The sequence below is a fragment of the Ptiloglossa arizonensis genome, chromosome 1, assembly GCF_051014685.1.
Source record: "Ptiloglossa arizonensis isolate GNS036 chromosome 1, iyPtiAriz1_principal, whole genome shotgun sequence".
Classification (NCBI taxonomy): Eukaryota; Metazoa; Arthropoda; class Insecta; order Hymenoptera; family Colletidae; genus Ptiloglossa; species Ptiloglossa arizonensis.
The window spans coordinates 35,877,160-35,891,753 of record NC_135048.1 but is presented as its reverse complement, the minus strand read 5'-3'; the positions used below and the strand labels follow the sequence as shown (position 1 = coordinate 35,891,753).

Genomic DNA, 14,594 nt, shown 5'->3' with positions numbered 1-14,594 from the left:
GTATCGTTTACCTCGTGGTTTGACAGTTTCTTGTTGAATCGACGATTAATTAATACGCAAGTAATATCACAGTTGCAAAAAGCGAGCGATCGACGCGATCGCTCTACATCGCTTTGCCGTACATTTCCTGAAACGACACCCCGACGGAATCCAGATTCGATTCAGCCGTTTTTGTTAGTAACAATTAAATAACAACCTCTAAAGTAACTTCCGCTTAGCTTATTCCTGTTTCGTCGATTGCTTCGAAATATCCGTCAACGTTGGTCGAAGAAGTACTCGTGCGAGTCGGAAAATTTCGCTGGACGACGATACCGCTATTTTCTAACGCAATCGTATCGCGAACAATAGCATCGTTGTTGCTTCTCATCGGTCGGAGTTGCGATCGACTCGATCCACGATCCCGGGATCGGCCGAGAACTCGAAAAATCGACTCGAACGGAAGTAACGAGTTATTCGTTGCATCGTCGTTGCGGTCGTCGTCGTCGTCGTCGTCGTCGTCGTCGTCGTCGTCGTCGTCGTCGTCGTCGTCGTCGTCGTCGTCGTCGTCTTTCGCGTTGAGAAAAGAAAAAGAAACACGCGGAAGGAAAGGTTCTATAATACTCGTCGAAAGAGGAGGACTCGTGTCGGTCCTCGCGTGGAATACTCGAGCGCCCCGAACGAGTCCGTGCTCGCTGGAACCAAGTTCGTCGGACGAATGTAATTACCGAATTTTCGCGTATCGCGTATCGCGCGTCGTACACGGTGCGTCGTACAGCCTTTGAAACTGTATCTCCGATCGAGATCGTCCGATCGAGGTACCTCGACGCTTCGAGTGTTTCGTAATATACGTGTACATTGTAAATACGAATAAGACGGTGATCGAGAAGGTTCGGTTCGGTTCGGTTCGGTTCGGTTCGGTTCGGTCGTCGGTTCGTTGGCGTCTTCGAGGAAACTATTTTGTTTCTTCGTATAGCTGGTCTGTAAGCTCGTGGGTGTTCCGTCCCGTTCGTCGGCTCTGTGAACGTTCGGGCGATCGTCCACGGTCGTTCGACCGTTGACTCCCGTGTGCTTCGGCCTTAGTGGTACTTGTCGCGAATTCTCACTGAAATCAAAAGTAAACGACGCGCGGGCTAGATCTCGAGGGGAGTTTCGAGGCGTCGGTATCGACAACGAATCGAGGAGCTCGTTCCGAAACGCGCAGCGCTTCCGAAAATTGGTACGGGTAAAATTGTAGGAGGCAGGCTTCGTCGAAAAAGCGCGGCCGCGTAGGGGCTCGCGATCCATCCTGCCGAGTCTTGGAAACAAGCTCTTCGATCGCGCGACGACGATACTCACTTTCCATGTAAAGGATGCCGAGAAGCAGGCCGACCATGAATAGGAAGCTCATCGTGCAGACGAGGACGGTGAGCTGGTTCCTCGCGCAGCACGACTTCCTGTAAACGGTCGTGGGTCTGCCTAGACCGTTCACGACGGTGAAGTGGGTGCTGCTCGCCACCGAGGCGGTATCCATCTGTTTGAGCGTCGTTACCGTGGGCGGATGAATAGCCGCGAGATTGGCGAGATTCGCGGCTGTCAATAGTAACGTGCCCGAGGCGGCACTCTGGAACACAGGAGCGCGACGGTTCGTCGATCAGCCATCGAACTTTTACGCGAAATCGTGCCAATTGTTCGTTTATTTCTACGACACCGAGTCTCTTTCGTTCGTACTGGGGATTACGTGGGTGGTTGTAAATAGAAGAGATCGATCGAGATCGGTCGTATAGGTTTCTATCGAAAGTTTGCTTTCCGTGGACGCGCGTTCCAGAAATGCAAAATGTTCTGCTATCCGCGGCTTGTAATTTGACGCGAGTCGCTTACGTGTGTACTGGCGGTAGAGCCTTGCGACGACGTGGATCCTCGCGAAGGAGAGTTCGGGTGCAAACGATGAGCCCAGCTATCGTTTTCGCTGTCCCTCTCGCTTCGTCCGACCAAGGACGGCCTTGGGATGTGCCAGGAAAGCGGGCTACCCGCTACCGCCGTCGTCGTACCCGAGCCCGCCGTCGTAGCCGAGCCTGCCGTCGTAGCCGGCGTCCCCTCGATCTGAAACCAACGTAAATCGACGTGAAGCTTCGATCGCATAAGCGATAATGTCGCGCCGATTACACTTCTCCCTCGCCCGCATGTCCTCCACCTGCGACCGCGTGTCGTTTATCCGTCGCCGGTGAACATTACTCTACGCGCAGTTACGGTATCTCTGTTTCATCTGTTCGACGAGCACGACTGCGGTCGGATTGACCAATGAGCGGATTAAGTGGCCACTTAAAACGGTGTATTTTAAGTGCAACCGAACACCACCCTCTCCATCCGATCGAGAGAGTTCCCTGACATCTTTCCCCGGCCGTTGCGCGAATCGAGCCCCGATGTCGATTAGTTATCCGAGCTCGATATCGGAGGTTTCTCGCGTTCGTTTTCCCGATAACCGACAACGCGCGCGAGATCGTTGCGTTCGCTCGTTTCTTTCTACACGTATCCGTGATAAACGAACCGTGCACACCGGACGCAGCGTTCTCGAAAGAGTGTCCGAGCGTCCCATTGTTTCAACGCGGTTCCATCTGCGGGTAGTCGTACCGTGGTGTGTTTCGTCGCCTCGAAAGACCGGTAGGAACGGTGCACCGAACGAAATTACGCCCGGTCTGTTCTCTTCTCGAGTTTCCAAGGAGAGAGAGAGAGAGAGAGAGAGAGAGAGAGAGAGAGAGAGAGAGAGAGAGAGAGAGAGAGAGAGCGAGCGTGTGGGGAGGAGGCGCGTCTCGTTTGCGCTTGCATCGAAACGCTTGCAACGGTGGGATCTATCGTCGGTTCTCTAGAGCGGAACGTTGCGCGTCGCGATCGAGCAGAAGCCCAACGTAGAGGAAAACGAGTTCTCGAGATCGCTCCCACCTCTCTCCGAAGAAAGAATTTCGGCGTCCAGCCGGGGCCACGGGAGCCCGGGTCTCGACATTCCGGTTTGATCGTTGCACAACGGCGGTACTCTCGAATTCCGCGGGTCCGCCGGTAAACGTTCCACGTTATTTTTTGCGTCGCGTTTCGTCGTCGTCGTTTCCTCGCTTCGTGAAGCATGGTCCCAAGGTGCACGGCCGCGAATATTTTCAGGGTCAGCGCCGAACCGCGAGCATTTCCGCGACTTTGACACCGTGGAGGTCCACGGGCCTGGTACGTACACGCGCGTACACGTCGATTACGCCAGTTAATTGGCCATTTTCGCACGTAAATCAGTCGCGTTTCGCACCGCGGTGGCCTACCTTCGCCGCTGGCCGCTGGCCGCTGGCCGCTGGCCGCCGCCCAAGGTCCGAGGTTTCTGCCTTTTTTTTCGTCTCCGCGCTCGGTTTTTCAGCGGCACTATGCTCCAGATCGAAGGTAACTGCTCTAATGGAACGCCGCTCGAGACCCCCGGCACGATTTATGCGTCCTGTCGGGCGTGGCCGATACAGAAACTAACGTGGAAGCAGCCTTGCGCCGCATTTTTGTCGATCGCTCGAGATCGAGATCTTCCGGGACTACGCGAAACGTCCGCAACCCAGCCCGCGAAGCGTCTGGATCGAGTCGCGATCTCGTCGACGGTTTCAACCTTACGAGAGGAAAGTTCTTCCACAATGGAAACGCGATTCTGCGATTCTGGTTGTCCAAGGCTTAGAGAAAATTATCTTTTCGTCGATATTTAATCTCGTGGAAATGATTTTCCGACGTTTACGGGATAACGAATCGAAGAATCGTTGACAACGCGATTAGTTTTCGCGATCGGAACTATCGCAACGAGAAGAATATCGGTCGCGATGCACAAGAGAAGAAAAAATGTTTCGTACGTACAGACGCGTAAGCGGATTTTTAGCGTTTTTGACCGCGCGAACGCGCGAAGTACGATGGAAATAAGAACGCGCGAGTCTGCTCTCGTCGACGTCCTTGCGCGAAAGCTACAGAGTCGGGTGAACAAAGGTCGACGTCGAGGGCTCGGCTAGCGTTCCTAAGGATTCGATGTGACGAAAATTGTGTCCGTGTTTGGTGACCGAAAAATTAACGGATCGGCGATAGTCGATGCGCGGACGAGTGTCGATCGCATCCCGGGATCGATGAAATTACATCGAAGAGGACTAAAAACCGTCGGCGACCCCTATATGGCGCAATAGATCCTAGACAATGGAAGAGAATGGCAGCAACGAATCGAAGTTTCATAACTGAATCTCGATACCTGACAGCGCACGGTGTCGCCGGTGACAGGTATTCGTTGCCAAGCCGGTATATCTCGAAATTTTTGCCGACACAGAAGGAACGGCAAACCGGAGGAAGAAGGAGAACGCAGACTCGAACGGCACCGAGAAAGAGAGAACGGTTCGGGCGACGCTGAAAGAGAGGCGTCGTTAAGAATTTTTGTGGAATTCGATACACTGGTCAGCCTCGAAGCGCCGCACCTGTGCTGGCCCCGCGTAACGCGACACTCTGAAACTCTGATTTTTTTCCCTCGCGTTTGTTTCTCTTGCCCGTGCACGGCATATTCGAACAATTCTGACATCGATCGTCTTCCTCTTTTCGTTCGCGGGTCAAATCGAACGGTACGGATCGATCAACGCGATTGCGAAAAACCAACCTCGAACGCGTTAGTCCGTCGAGCTTTCTCTCCTCTTGCTCTTTACCTTTTTCTCTTTAAATTTTTCAAAATATTCACCGACGTTCGCTGAATTCGAGAGCGGATCGAGCGGATCGAGCGGATCGAGCGGATCGAGCGGATCGAGCGGATCGGGCGGATCGAGCGATCGCCCCTTCCGATGCTCCATCCAAGTTTTCTTCTCCGACATTTTTTTCCGCCAACTCGAAACTCGCGATCGATTCGCGAGTCGGTCGCGTTACCCCGAACGATCGAGGATCATTGAGTAAACGTTGTCGCGTCGGCAGACACCTCGAGCTACCTTTTCTCGTTACCGATACTTCGGGGCGATACCGATTACGTAATACTCGTCTAATGAGTATCGTATTGCGGATGCGTGAACGTACAATCATAAAAAGATATATGTTACGAGGTAGCGATAACAGATTTCCGTGGTTTAACCTTGTGCATCTTGAGGCTGATCGTTTTCGTTTGCGCGAATTACGACGAAACTCGAGACGTAGGAATGTTGTTTGTGAAAATTTGTCCCCATCTTCGGTCGGTAGACATCGATCCGTCGTTACGGTAGGTTAATCGCGCAAGAGACAACTGTGCAATTGGAATACGAGAGATTTCCGATCGGTGAAATTTTACTCGAACGTAGCGTGTAGTCGATCTCGTTTGCGCGTTATTTGGGATTTTGAGTTTCGTTCGCGGTCAACGACAGCGGTTCGATATCGACGAGGACGTTCGGTGGAATACAACTCGATGACCGCATCGAGTCGTTTCGGTCCCGATCGAAGCCTCGTACGGAGCATGCTATCGGATAGAACGAGCTTCTTTTATCGCAGAGGACACCTACGATCGGACAAACCGGATTTTCCCTACGGTTGTGGCGCGTTCACCCTCTGCGAATACAAATTCCGGACAGTGTATCTCGACCGTTTCAACGCTTCGAGCTCGACGATGGTATCGTTATCTCGGCGAAGCCCCTATCGAACCTTCGCGATTTCATTGCGCAAGTCGTCAGCCGCACCGTCGATCTAAATTTTTTGTTCCACGGTTTACAGCTTATTCGCTGCTCAACGATTCGGCTTCGATCGATGTATCGTTCCCGAACCTAAAATTCAAAAATACCTACCGACCACGTGTCGAGCAACCGTCCTAGATATCGTCCGTAAAACCGAGACCGTCGAGTTCGGTGTTGCAAATACGAGAACAATGCGCAACGAAGCGAGGTCGAATCCCAACCCTGAAAATTCTGGGATCCTTTTTCCGCGACCGGAAAATTACGAAGATACGCAGATCCATTCCGTTCTAACATAATAGTTTACCTCAACGTTTCTCGCGGCCGAGAAAGATCGTAGTTCCTATCTATAGGCAACGCTTATCGTCTCCCTAGGTATCGTACAAGGATGACTTTAATAACAATGAACATTACGTTTCTCGGTAGACCGGTATAATGTAACGCCTTCGTTACGTCGGTGTCAAGTAACAATCAAAGAGTCGTTACACCGCCGGAGCTCGTTAAGGTGAACGCAATTAAAATCGCGCTCGACGCAGTCGACAACGCGCGTTCGAACCGGACCGGTCTTTTTATCGCGATTCTTTCTTGCGGGGAAATATTAAAAAACAAGAAACAACGTCCCTCGACGTATCATCGAAAACGATTTTACGAATCCGACGAGACAACCTATCATTTTCCACTGGTAAAGATCGCGGAGAGGTAATAATTTCGATAAAGTACTAGTTTCGACACACTTTCGTTCTTATGTTAGTCGCCGGCGCGGCATCTTCGCGCGTTACCCCGTTTTCGCGCCGGTCTCGCCACGGTACACGTTGCCTCACAGAAAACATAAATCTAAGACCCCTTTGCCGCGATCGTCTACATATTTTGCAACGCGGCAGGCTCGTTACATCGACGATTGCGCGGCACGGTGTTTACCATGGGGGGGATGCGGCGAGCGAAAAATACCCAAGTCGCTCGATTACGATCTCCCGGCGGATCATCGTGCCCGATCGAGATCACCGAGCATCGTTTATAATCGACACTTTGCCGGCGGGTCCTTGAAACGGCTTTACGTTTGCCACGAACTAGACGGAACGCGGACGCGTTACCGTAACGATTACGAAACGATTCGAGGATTCGACGAGAGGAGCTTTTAGCCTCTTATCGAGTTGTCCTCCGGTGAGACGAGTTACCGAATCGTGTCCAACGTCTCGTTATCTCGAGGTTACGGAATACAACGAATCCGCCACCGGCGGAACTGTCGCTTTGTAACTCTCGAATTCGTTTTAAACGTAAAGGGTATTTCGGACGAGTTGTATCGCCGACAAATCTTTTTTCCACATTTTTCCCTTTTCTTCTCGGTATAATTCCGGAGCAACGATTCGTCGTAAATTTCCATAAATATCGTTCGAACGTTGACCAAGTATTATTTAAACGTTCTATCGTAGAATATACGCAATATACGATAATAGAGAGTACAATTGCCCTTTTCTCTCGTAGAATCTCGCCGTATATTTTGACACGCTAATCGTCCCGGTCTTTCTAATAGATTTTGTAAAAGAAAGCGAAGCCCGTTATGCCGTTGGTCGGGTGTCGCAATAGTCTCTATAGATTTGCAAATAAGGTTGCGCCGGGCATCGGCGTTTCCTTTATTCGCGCGATGTGGAAGTCGAACACGGTATATAGTATCGTACGTAGCTGTGCGGTGTTTCGGTTTCGAGAGCTCTTCGTCGCTGCTCGTGCAACACTGGCGCGAGATAAGAGCGTTCGTTCTGTGAGTTACGACCGAAAGAGAGACCGGTGAAAACTCTCGAACGGACACAGGAACGAGTTCGTGTACGAACGACGAACGACGACCGTCTACACGCGCTAGCGAGACGATTCAGGAAACGGCTTTCTTCCTCGTCTTCTGTCTTTATTTTAACGGACTCTCGAAGATTCTTCTCTCCGTGTAAACAACATCGATAACTTTCGTTCTACCGATTGCACGTTAACCGTGTAAGTCAAGCGAAGTGTTTGCCAAGAGCTCGTGCGCGAAAATCTGTCTTTCTCGCGATGAAACGGAGAATCCGGAGAAGGCAATTACCACCGCGTGTTCGATCGACGATCAAATTTATCGATGCGTCGATTCACCTTGAGAAAAACGTTGAATCGATCGTCGGCTGTATTTCCCGCGAGAGCCTTAACGAGAATACAGAAGCGTTCCCGATAACGACGGATGATTACCGATAAGGACTCGGCGTGCATATCTCGTTTCGATTTCATCGAAAGCGCAACCTTTAGCCGCCGTTTCGACGGCCTTTTTTCTCGTAAATTGAGCTGGTATCTAGTACACGATTGGCAATCGGACCGACCTCGACGACACGCATGGGAAGAAGGAAGGCGAGAAGGACATTTCGATAGACGGGGACCAATTTGCGTTACGTTTTTCACGCGTCTTCGTTTGCGAATCGCCCTCGGCCGTCGCGTCCCCGGGAAAAAGAAAACGAGGAACGGACTACCGAAAGGACCTTCGTTATCGCGCAATGCCGCCGCGGAAGTTACGAAGATCGATGTATAGACGATGTAAACGCTAATTGCATCCGGAATCGTTGAGACGTTTCAAAGCGATCACCGTAACACGGTCCGTGCGTCCTGAATATCGCGAATACCTCTCGAGAAAATTACTTCGCGATCACCGTTCCACCTAAATCGTCGTCGATACCATTAACCAGAATCGTTGGAAATTCGCCCGGATACGAATACTAAAACGCGTAAACGGATTGGACGCGCGCGATTCTTTTCGGATCGTTTCACAATTCGGATAATTTCAAAGGTTTCAGCTTTCCCTGCACGCGCTTTCGTTGATCTCGCTACTTATCGATTCGATGTTACGTAAACGTAGCGCAAAGGTGTCCGTTATTTAAAATGGAAAACAGAGAGCAGCAGGATTCGGTTCGATAGGAAATCGAGTCTCGACGAGAACATCTCGCGGGGTATTTCTCGTGCGTCGTTGAATCGTTGCTTCGAGCAAACGTTTGACCTCCGATTCCGCGTACAACTGAATTCCAGCTCCGTTAGTCTTCGGAGTTACGCGTCGACGTTACGTCAACGGCACGATCCGCGTAAATGTAATCGGTTCGAGTAATTCGATGAAAGAAGGTGTTTCACGAACGACGTTTCAACCGCGAACGACGTCCGTTTATCGTTCCTCTAGCCTCCGGCATCGCTCGTGCGGATCGAATCCTCGATCGACCTTCGACTCGGATCGATCGCGCTCGAGTCGACGTTTTTCTACCGCGAAAACTCTGCGCGCCGTGAGACGAAATCAACGAACCCGCCGAACCTGTAAATAACGGAGCCGAGAATACATTGATTTTCGAACCCCGGACGATAAAGTACGTTATCCGTGTTGAAGCGTCGTCCGTGTCGGTAACGCGAAATGTCACGATCGCGTTCCACCGAATCCGGAGGAACCTGTCGACGAACGATCGCCGCTCGGACCTTCTCTAGGTCGTTTGGAAATCGCCGCCTCTGGTCGATTTGCATTTACAACGTAAATATAGAGTCCGCCAGGGCGCCGGTTGGGAAATTACGACATCGCGCACGGATTACGTCCCGACTCGCGTGCCAGAGGCTCAAACTTCCAGTTATACAATACCGTTTGCCTTGCGCGTCCCCTCTAAAAGCCTGTGCTTCGTTTTCGTTTCTCTCTTTTTCCCGTCGGAAGATATTTTATCTAACGAAGCGTCGATCGTACGCTGCAAAGTTTCTCTCCGCGGGCCTTACGACGCGAACTGGAACAAGCGATTCTCTCATTTTTCGAAGCAGAGCGAAGTACGGTAGTTGCCTACCGACATTGTTGTACTCGACGTTGTATCGAGTCCGAGGATCGATTCGTAGGTTAATAGCGGAGGGCCGGAGTTTGTTGGAAAAATGTCACAGTAGAGGTAGATACGTGCTTTGGAATACGGAACGAAAGTTTGACACACATCGTTTTCTATCACGTAACCTAACGAAATGTTTCCTTAATAAACCCGTAAGAGGTGTAAGAGTGAATTACATAATTAGAACGTCGACTGGTCTGGGTTAGCGTTTCGATGTCATCATCGGTTGGTCGTCAGTTTCGGCCATTACCTGCGAACGTGGAAGCGACACACCTAACGGAATTAGTTTCCGAAATTTGTGAACAGTCATCTTTCGTTGTAAATAACGTTACGGAATATTTACCGTATAAATTCGGGGGTACGTTTAAGAACAGTGAATTCATTTTTCGAACGAATACGTCCATTTTAGGTAATTGCTTTCCGTCGGTGACATTTAATATTATAATTTTTTTACTCGGGTATACTGTACGTCAGCTCCGTTGGAAGGAAATTTATTAATTTCGCTTGACAAATTGTAACGAAAAACTCGTTTCCGATTTTCCATGGTAATTTCGACGAGAAACGGGAGTGTCGGCGTGCTTTTCAGAAGCTACGGTGGTTTCCACCCGTGGTGTCCAGTTTTCGGACACATTTATCGTCGAGATAACGCCCCGTACACGCGCAAGCGTTACATAAATCGACCGATTTCCGATCTTTAAGGTTTTTTTTTCGTTAGAAATATTTACACGCAACAGGAGAAAACATTCTACGCAACAAAATGGATTTCTGCGATTCGACCTTAAAGGAAAAGAAACTAAATTACACGTTTCGTCGTGTACGCGACAATCGGACTTCGATAGAAATAATCGAGCGATCGCGGTCTGTAATTCGCGCAACGTTTTCTTTAACTTTTACTCGTTAATGTATTACATTCGTAGATTCGTGTTTCCCGTGGTTTCCCAAGTTCCGCGTAACCACCCGCCATATGGTCGACGAACGACTCTTCGCGGAGGAGATAAACGAGCGTGTGCCGTACGAGGCTATCAAGGTGGAAAGTGAAATCTTCGGATCCGCGTCTCGACGAGTCGCGGGTTCTCTTCTTAAGGTCAACGACTGAAAATTGTTTTCGCACACTGATTAATTAGGACTCTAATCTTTCAGGGCCACGAATTCGACATCCTGTTCGTTCGCTATACTTTCTCGCGAGGACAGTGACGCAACCTATTCTCGTTCCGTGATGCAAAAAATTCCATTAATCGTATTTGTGCGATAAAAGACGGTTAGCGGAATTGAAATTCAACGTCGGAGAAATATGTGTGCCTTCGATTATTTTAATGTTTTCGTTGGTATGCGAAGGCTATCGATACCGGTCAGTTATCGAACAATGTTGCCACAATTACGAAGCAGTTACATCCGATGAAACAGCGTGTTAAATTTGTAGTTTCTAGGCGGAATCGTCGACGCTCTTTCTCGAAGGAATCTCCTTTCGAGGTGTAACAGGTGTTCCGGAACACCTCGGTGGTGTTTTTTTCCCCGTCACGAACGATGGTACGCGCGGCGAACAAATCCTTCGAACATTTTGTTCGACGTTAAAAAATTTCTAACCGCTTTCCCACTATTTTCCTCCCATTCTCCTAGTCGGAATTGCATCGTGCACGACTAATCCTGCGAACGATACGCACCGTTCCACTCGACTCGATATTTCGAGCCCAAAGTTGCTCGCGACGCACGCACGTCTACTACGATCGCCCGTAAAACCCGACGACGAAACGTATCTTTGAGCGTTCGGAATTGTAGGTTCGCGCGAAAGACAGCGTTTTCGAATGAAAAGATCGCGGTGCGAACGATCGACCACGATAACCGCCCCGAGTCGACTTTACCATCGTGGCCGTTCGTTCTTCTTTTTGGTTGCAGTCCGCGTTGCGAGGCATCGTCGCGGAGCGTACCCCGAGAACGGATGTCGATCGACGTGCAACGATCGATGCGTTCCGAAATAAAGATTACACCCTGAAAGGTGACAATGTCTCCCGACAAAATGAATACAAAATGTAAACTTTTATTTTCAATTTAATATTTACAAAATGCTTTGGGACCCCCTTAAACGTACAGGGTGAACGGAAAGTCGTATCACGACCGAGAATGCCGGTTCATTTTTCGATTTCAATTTTCTCAAGAACGTGAAACAGGGATTTTTCGCGCGAGTCTTCGTTTTTAGGATAATCGACTTAAAGAATGCAGAGAAAACGTGTAGAGTCAACCGGTTCTTCGTTCATCGAACTTCCCCACAGTTATCTATGAAATTTGTGTACAATGTATAGAAATAGTCGTTTGCGATCGGATGTTTCTTTATTTTGCCAACAAATATACCAACGGCCCGTTATAATTAAAGAGAAGTTTACGCGTCCTTGTTTGGATATTACTCGTTGGCGAATTTATTCGAAACGTCACTGTACGTCGAACTTTGAATATCGTAAAATCATCGTTTACGTTCGACTCGTTCCTGGTTGTAAATTTATCGACGAAATCCGATCGACGAGCTTGCGAATCGTTTAAAAATTATTAGCCAGCTTGGACACGACTCCTACGCATCTGTCTCGATGAACCACCACGGCTAAGGTCGTAAACGATAGGACGTCGAGGACTTATGAAACGGGAATGTGAGAAATGGCCTACAGGTGACTGGCGAGTACCAGCTCCTCGAGATCGAGACTCTACCCGGAGCTACGGTACGCAAAATCGTTCTTCGAGGAGAGCCACGGTCTACTCTTATCGCGTAACGCCCACCCGTCCCGCTGCACGGCAGCCTATCCTTCTTTTCGAACGTAATAACCGGGAATCCCCGTTAGAAAATCGTGTCTAAAGTTTAGACGCTCCACGCTGGAGGCCAAGCGAAACAAGTTACTTTTCCCGTGTATGGTCGCGCGTCCCGACAACTTTTCGCGTTTCGTTCGTGGAAAGCTTCGATCAACGTTTTCATGAACGTAGTAAACCCCGCGATCGTTCAACGTTCGCTACAATTCGTCCATTCGGAGTTGCTCTCGCGCGTTGTTTTCTTCGAATGTTCACGAGTAACGTGGTCCATCGTTTCTTAAGTGGCGAGGTGGTCGTCGCACAGTTACCTGGCTTTTGCGTTGCACAAATTGTAGACGTTCGTTCGTAGTTAACGGTGGGACGTTGTTCGCGTTTTACGAGAATAATCGTGCAAAGGGTATTCGACCGCGGATAAATACGAAGTCCCGTAAAGTCTGGTTCCTGTTGGACAACATCTCTGAAACGTTTGCACAGGCTTTCCGAAGTTTTACAAAGTTTTAAGGTAAATCGGTCGAGAAACGTTAGGATTCCCGATTGTCCTATACTCGATCGTTTGGATCGTATCGCTCGTCCGTATCGTTCGTTCGGTGTTTCTCGATCGATGGTGTCGTCAACGGCCTTTTACTTTTCGTCTTGCGTTTACCCGTTGAACAAGCGTTCGCAGCGAACGCTTCCACGGATCGTGAAAGTCCGAGGAATCCATCAACGTTTTGTAATCACGATTAAATCTGTCGGACTACGGAACCGAGGCTCCTCGATGGCGGAAGGAACGACGAATAGAAAGCAGAGAGTGGCTGAGAAATACGGTGTTTCGAACCGGGAGGTAGAGGCCGCGTGTCTCCGAAAGGATCCTCGTCGATCGCGCGCGGCAACTACGAATCGCGATCTTTGTTCAGGAACTTACGTCTCGAACGAGATCCTCGCGTCCGTCGTTGGAGGCCTCTTCCACGTTGATTCGGATTCCCGACATGTTCCGGGGTGTCCCTCCCTCGTGAAACCACTCCAAGGCAATAACACTCCCTTCGATATTCTCGAAGGTCGATCTCCGAGGTCTCCGAGTTACACTCGCACCTAGGAGCCCCACCGTTCTTTGCTCCGTTACCACCACTCCCGTAAACGGCTGGTGGTTCCGAGCTGCACGTATTCCACAAGAAACCCACTCGATCACCCCCCGAAGAATTCCAAAGCTCGTTCTCGATTCGTTTGCGCGTGCTTCGTTCGACTATTCCCGAGTACTGGCTCGACGGGATCCTCGAGCTCGGTAAGAGAGTTCGTTGTCCTTTCTCTCCCTTTCGGAAGCCGAGAGCAGGACGAACGTCTCTCCCCCGTGGTCGTCTCCCTGTCTCTTTCCTCGCGATGAAAAATCGTTGACGAATTCACAGGCGGGCCGGGTGATCGTCGTGGCAAACCATAAGAGGCGGTTCTACGATGCGCGTGTGCGTCAATGTACGCGGGAGTACCGCACGCCGTGTCGTGATCGTCTCTCTCGCACGCGTGCGACTAGAGCCGCCGCACATCTGGCCTTTGGACTGGCTGCCAGCACACGGCCAGATCGGTTTTATACCTTCGTATCTCCCACCCAGGGTGACGAGCGACCGACCGACCGACCGACCGACCGACCGAATGAACGAACGAACGAACGTGCGAGCGCGCGCGCGCTCGCTCCCTCGCTCCCTCGCTCCCTCGCTCCCTCGCTCACGGCACCTCGGTCCTACCGACGCGGCCACTTCTACGGACAAGAGGATCGATCGTTTCTTCGTTTTTTTCTTCCTCTCCGGATGTAGATACGTGTACGCGCTTACCAGGAACACGCGTACGGCCGCGCACAACGGGGAACCGGTGGCGGGTCTAGGCGCAAGGACAAGCCCCAGGGAACAAGGGAAGGGACCCTACCCGATCTTCGTCCGCGGACAAACTCTCGCGGATCTACCTCTGTTCTCTCGCTTCCCTGTACCCGAAGCCAAGGAAATCGGCAACCGGCTTGTCTCTCTTCGAACGTCGTTTTATTCCTCTCGACTCGCACTCTCCCCTTTACGTTTCGAGAGAACGCGATTCTCGCTGGATACCGACCGGGAACGGAGTTACTTAGACATCTCGCATTGTCCGATACGCTTTCTGCGTTTCGTCAAGTTCAATAAGCGCTTACCCGACCGATGGTTTCTTATCCTCCCGAATCGCTTTGAATTTTCTCTCATCGACTCCGAGCTTCTACGTTTGGCTCGACGGCGTGCTTGGTTCGGGTTCCGTTTTAGCATTGTAAATTTTTACGCGGGCATCGTAACGACGTTCGATCCTCCTCGTTACGAACCTGTTTTTCTTCGTTTCCGGTCAGGTA

At 50.4% G+C, this 14,594-nt stretch overlaps 2 protein-coding genes across 2 annotated transcripts in view; one reads left to right on the top strand and one right to left on the bottom strand.

Moving 5' to 3' along the window:
- Positions 1–14,594, top strand: part of Nudc (nuclear distribution C, dynein complex regulator) — a 69,312-nt gene that overhangs the window by 1,612 nt on the left and 53,106 nt on the right. The gene's annotated exons all lie outside the window — the stretch shown is intronic.
- LOC143152136 (uncharacterized) lies at positions 4–13,377 on the bottom strand. Its single transcript, XM_076321911.1, has 4 exons — positions 13,164–13,377; positions 1,837–2,058; positions 1,315–1,579; positions 4–1,081 (listed from the first exon to the last, which is right to left on the bottom strand). Exons 1-4 carry the CDS (start codon positions 13,227–13,229, stop codon positions 1,056–1,058), a joined length of 579 nt encoding a protein of 192 aa, XP_076178026.1. The 5' UTR covers positions 13,230–13,377; the 3' UTR covers positions 4–1,055.